This window comes from Neltuma alba, unplaced genomic scaffold (assembly GCF_004799145.2).
Source record: "Neltuma alba isolate B1F8T4 unplaced genomic scaffold, ASM479914v2 tig00004124_pilon, whole genome shotgun sequence".
Lineage (NCBI taxonomy): Eukaryota > Viridiplantae > Streptophyta > Magnoliopsida > Fabales > Fabaceae > Neltuma > Neltuma alba.
The window spans coordinates 61,433-67,432 of NW_021633574.1; the positions used below are offsets into that span (position 1 = coordinate 61,433).

General features: G+C 34.6%; 1 protein-coding gene across 1 annotated transcript; it reads left to right on the top strand.

The window, feature by feature from the left end:
- Positions 1-4,096: 4,096 nt before the first annotated feature.
- Positions 4,097-5,310, top strand: LOC114743768 (rust resistance kinase Lr10-like). The gene has a single exon (XM_028931988.1). It carries the CDS (start codon positions 4,097-4,099, stop codon positions 5,180-5,182), a length of 1,086 nt encoding a protein of 361 aa, XP_028787821.1. The 3' UTR covers positions 5,183-5,310.
- The last annotated feature ends 690 nt before the right edge of the window (positions 5,311-6,000 follow it).

The following is a 6,000-nucleotide window of genomic DNA, read 5'->3' on the forward strand; positions in this document are numbered from 1 at the left end:
AATAGGGGTAAAGTTGGAAAGTTGCTATATTTTAATGAGGAGTTAATGCAGTTTAAGGTTTTTCTTGGTCTGTGTGAAACTTGTTGGAAGTGCCTTATAAATAGGACCAGAGGAGTACATGATTAAAGAATATATTTAGAAAAATCCACACATATATGTTATAATTAACCAACTTAGTTAATTTTTTTAATCTCTTTAAATTACTTATCCAATTCTGACACCAGGTCCATCAAGAGGAAAATTGACTCCCTTATTCTAAATATAGTATTAAATTTGTTTGTCAAATTTTGTTCTACAACATATCTCAATAGAAGGTAATGATCTTTTCAATTTTGTAATAATAATTTTTGGGTTAATATAATTTTTAGTTCTTTGGTTTCTAAACTTGGGAGCCCTAAGATTTTCACTTAAAATACCAAATTACTTAAACAAAAATAGTATGCCTTTTCAAATCTATAATAGATTCTTTAAATTAATCTTTGAAAGTACACGACTTTTTGAGACAAAACATGATAAATTTTTTGTTATCCAAAATGAAACAATATGGAGAAAAAGTCAAATAAATTTAATTTAATGAATGCAAATGTCATAATAAATATAAGATGATTTTTCAGGAGACTACTATTTTTAAGAAAATATTTAACAAATTATTTTTTTATTTAAATGGTGCAGATTTATCTTGCATATATTGTCGCACTCGCTGATTAATAGCGCATATAGACATTTTATCCCTCCCCCCTCCCCAACAAAAAAAAGAAGAAGTGAAACTTGAGATAAATTGCCTTGCAAATTTGAAATAAGATAAGAAATCCTTTATCCTCCATTATTTTAAAATTAAACAAAAATAATATGGAAATGTAGAAAAAGGGGTTATATATGAAGAATGCCAATGTACTGCATCTTTTAATTTTGATAATTAACATGCATGTATTCAATAATATTTAGAAGTAAAATTAAAGAGACTTATAACTTAAGTAGATAGTAAATTGAAAGATTAAATTCAATAAGAAGTTATTTGAAGGAATTAAAACTAAACTATTGGTCTTGGTTTTTCAAAATAATTAAAATATTGATTGGATATTTCAAATTGTAAATTAGTCAATTTAATCTGTCACCAAATTTCTTAATTGTTTTCACCAAAAACGCTATCTAATGTTACCTTACCTTCCACAACTATGAGCAACTTTGACACCCCTGCATCATAACCAGGGAAAAAAGAACCAAGTGAATGAAAATCCATTAAAATTTAATTACATTATGTTTATCTCGACTGATTAATTCAGGCCAACAAATTGTTAAATCTGATTTCTGTTAATGATACATCATTGATTAAGTGGCGATTCGGGAGAACATACACACATTAATTATCTAATACTACCTCGGGTTCTTAGTTTGTATAGAAAGTTAGTTGGGAGTTAAATTTGATTATAAATATAAGATTTCAATATATTTTGATTCTCAATTTTCTCAAAATATCTCTGTTGATCGTAAAATTTTTTTACTAAAATATAATTGAAATAACTTAATGTACATGATCAAAGAGGATAGTTTATAAATACCAAAATACATTTGTGACAAATAATTAACTTAACTAATTTTTTTAATATCTCCAAATTATTTATCTAATTCTAATATTAAGGATAGTATATAGTTAAAATTTTTTTAATTTTTCTCAATTTAAGAACTAGAATTAAATTCATTTCTTATAATTTAGAAATAGTACAGTTAAATCTTAAACAAAATTCAAGGCAAAAGAATCTTAAACAATTTTTTTTAAAAAAAATACATTGTGAACTTGAGATTTTTAGTTACAAATAATGCAATCTTTCAATTAATAAATAAAAACTTAATATATTTACAAGACCTTGGATCAATTTAAACGTATTTATTGGTATCCTATTATTCAGTGGCCGATGTTTGAGAGTTCAAAATCTCCCAATTTGATCATTTTTGGGCAAAGCGAAGAAGATAGGATCCAATAATCTGATTGAAACAGAAACAGATACTTACGGCAATTGGACAATATTCCCAAGGGGGTAACGCATTCCGGAGGTAGACATTGCAGACGTTTATTTTCAGGGCTGAAATCGCAGCTGGTGCCCTTTGGACAACGAAGATCAGCACAGGCTCGTGGCAACCATGAAAGCTGAAATCCATAGGAAAGCACCTTGTGAATGTTAGCACACGACTTATTTCCACCAGGCACCAATGACTCCCAATCTGAGGCAATGAAAGTCACCGATATCAGACGACACTGAGGTTTAAACTGGAGAGCCAGCAAGTCTCCAGCCACAGCATAAAGATGGCCTCCTTGCCAATTCACGCACAGAGCCGTATCCACGTACGCTGCGTCGTCCCTCACTGCATCGCTGCAGTTCAGGTACCCCACCATCTCGTTTAATATAGATTCAGTTCCGTTGCTCATACAACGCGACAAGAGACACTAAGTAGTACTCGAAATTGGATAGGGATAAGGGATAGAGAGGTAGGGAGTTGTTAGTACCCTCCTGAATGCCTTCATCTACGAGTCGGATTGTGTAGTTGTCGTAGTTTATTCCCAGCACCCGGTATTTTCCATCAGGTAAACTAAGGTAAGTGACGTTGTCATCACAGACGAGCTCGTAGATCCGATCGCCGCAGTTAGGCGGGTCATCTGGTAGTCGAAATGGACGTCCGATGTTTGTGATGTTGCCGCACCGAGACGGAACGCAGAACTGGGGGTGCTCTCGTGACTTCGATAGTCCGTACGGTAGATTCGTAAGTCCGTACAGTAGAAGCAGGGTAACCAACAATGGGTGCCAACACCTCAAGCCTTTCTCCCTGTCCATCGTTCAGACTTCAGAATGATGTCCAGTTGCTCCACCTCTTGATTCTGAGCTTCAATCACTTACTTTCCTTGTGATTAAACGCAGCTCCATCTGCCTTTTCCTTTTTCCAGTTCCACGCGGCTAACTTGTAGTTTGGTCCAAAGTTGACTTCACTTTTTGACTAATGACTTCTCTTTACAATTCCTTTGACCGCCTTTCTCTCTGAATATTGATGATATTTCCTTGCATCTTCCTTCGCCTGCTGTATGATTTAACTGGGACGATATGACTAACTGTTATGTTCCTCCATTTTCCCTCAGATTAGGAAATGCAAATTCAATAATTTTTTCTGGAAATTTAAAAGAGATTGATAATTAAATTAAAAAGAAATCTCGGGTCAATCCGAAGCCGTAGCTTTCAGTAAGGAGCCCCAAAGGCCACGGCAAACAATTTGGGTCCACAGTCACCTTCGAACTTGCATCCTACTTCCCCTGCTTCCACTTTGAATGAGATATACGACGTTTCTCCTAACAATTACTCCTATTCAAATAGGTAGATAGGAATCTCAATCCAAGCTTCAGATTCAAAAGGAAATCCTTTGGTTACAATGCTTTCGCATCGCAGATTTTGGTTGTTGGTGATATTGCATGTATGGGTGCGCCTTCTGAAACAAGGGAATGGTGAGAACCACCAGCAGGTGCCTCATACTGAAACTCTTCCGTTCCATCTCAATGAAAATGGGACCATGGTTGAGTTTCCGTCTATTCCTGCTCTTCAAGGAGTCAGTCTCGGTGTCGATTTTATAGTCAATGAATCCCATATCTTACAAGTAAATGATCCAGAGGAATGTCTTCCCATGCTCTTTCTCCAACGCCGTCTCTACAATTCATCAAGTATTTATCCTCTAGAGTATGATACTGACAATATGACCGAAAATATTACTTTCTTCAATTGTTCTTCGGCTGTTTCGGGATATACGGGCAAGTCCTGCCCAATTCTTGCCCTTGGCTCTTATGACAGTGTCCTGTCCCGGGACCTACTTTCCTGCGCCATGATGTTTCGGTTAGATTCGCCCATACCGGTAGATTGTCTTCAGTTGAACTTCTTACCACTCAAATGGATTCAACTAAGAGTTGAAAAGCATAAAACCAGCAAGATGCCCAGAATTGTTTTGCCCGGAACAGGTGAGACGTTAATAGGCTTTTCCTTTTCCATTTTTCCCCCCTAAAAAATATAATTCATTAGATTCTGGCTTGGATTGAAATTGAATGTTCATTTGTTGTGCTCGCATGACTCTAGGTTCGATTGTGCTGGTTTTGCTGTCGGTCGCGTGCGTTTACACATGTCGCTACTTCAAGAAGAAAGGAGATGATCAAGCAAGACTTGAGAAGTTTTTGAAGAATTACGAGGCACTTAAACCTACCAGATTCTCTTTCGCTGATATCAAAAGAATCACACACAGTTTCAAGGATAAATTAGGTGAAGGTTCTCACGGAACAGTCTTTAAAGGTAAGCTATCTGCTGAAATTCAAGTTGCTGTCAAAGTACTCAATAATTCAGATAATGATGGACAAGATTTCATTAACGAAATGGGGACAATGGGCCAAATTCATCACATCAATGTTGTTCGTTTGTGGGGATTTTGTGCTGATGGTTTTCATCGAGCTCTTGTTTATGACTTTTTCCCAAAAGGCTCCCTCCAAAAGTTCATATTTTCCCAAGATAACAGAGAAAATTTCCTCGGGTGGTCGAAGCTGCAACAGATTGCTCTTGGCATCGCAAAGGGGATTGAATATCTTCACCAAGGCTGTGATTATAGAATTCTCCATTTTGATATCAATCCTCACAATGTGTTGTTAGATGACAAGTTCACTCCTAAAATTTCTGATTTTGGTCTAGCTAAATTGTGTTCTAAAAATCAAAGTATGGTGTCAATGACAATAGCAAGAGGAACTTTAGGATATATTGCACCTGAAGTCTTTTTTCCAAATTTTGGCCATGTGTCATACAAATCAGATATTTATAGTTATGGGATGCTACTCTTGGAAATGATCAGCGGAAGGAAAAATGTTGATACAAACAAAGAAACTTTTCAAGTTCTATATCCAGAATGGATTCATAATTTGATCAAAGGAGAAAATATGAGTATTTCTATAGAAGATGAAGTTGACATTAGAATTGCTAAAAAACTGGCAATTGTAGGACTTTGGTGCATTCAGTGGCAATCAATAAATCGTCCATCCATGAAAACAGTGGTACAGATGTTGGAAGGAGAAGTAGATAAACTAAAGGTGCCTCCAACTCTAGTTGACTTGACTGCTTCAACCAATACAAGTACTATTATTCCTGCAAGGCATTTGAATTTAGAGTCATGAATATGTACGTTGGGTTGCCAAGTATATATAGCTTTTACTTTTATTGAATGTATTTTGTAAAACTTTTGAATCCTTTTATTACCAATGTGCATGTAGAACACTCATCCATGTATCCCAATAGAAAGAGATCTCAGGACTTTCAAAACAAGTTAGAAGGATATGATAAATTGCCAAAAGCAAGAACAAGTTAAAAAGGCATAAAATTTGAAAATGATATCGTAAACATATGCCTCCGAGTTTTCCAAAAAAAAAAACTGCAGTGCAACATTTCTGCTGGTAGCATGGTTTTGCTTCACCACTGGGATATGATGTAGGTTGAGCAACTTCTCTCAGATATGTTTGTTTGTGTCTACAGAAATGAATGGAGAGAAGTGGTCAATTTGTGAGTTGTTTATTATTGTTTCATACGTTTCGAATATCTCACAATTAATTTGTCTATGGGTTTGGAAAGATCGAAGTGGTCAGAGCATAGAGTGGCAGCCAATGCATTAGACCATAGTAATTAAATATTGGTTTAATTAATTAGCTATTGAGTTGTATCGTAGGTTATTAATTTATCTCAATTAATTATTATATTTAATATTTTTTAATTTGTTTATTATATTTCTTTATTAACTATTTAAATATTATGAATTGTGATTTGTAATTAAAAAATATTGAATTATTAATTATTAAATTAATTAGTAATTACTTTTCTTATTTACTATTTTTAATTAATAATTCTTGGTTTCTAATATAAGCTGTTTATTTGATTTGTAATTATTACAAACCAAGGAAAAAAAAAACCGGACCGGACTGGCCGGTTCAACAGGAAAACC

Excerpts from the sequence above, each read along its gene's own strand:
- LOC114743768 (XM_028931988.1), top strand. The coding sequence starts at position 4,097 with ATGACTCTAGGTTCGATTGTGCTGGTTTTGCTGTCGGTCGCGTGCGTT.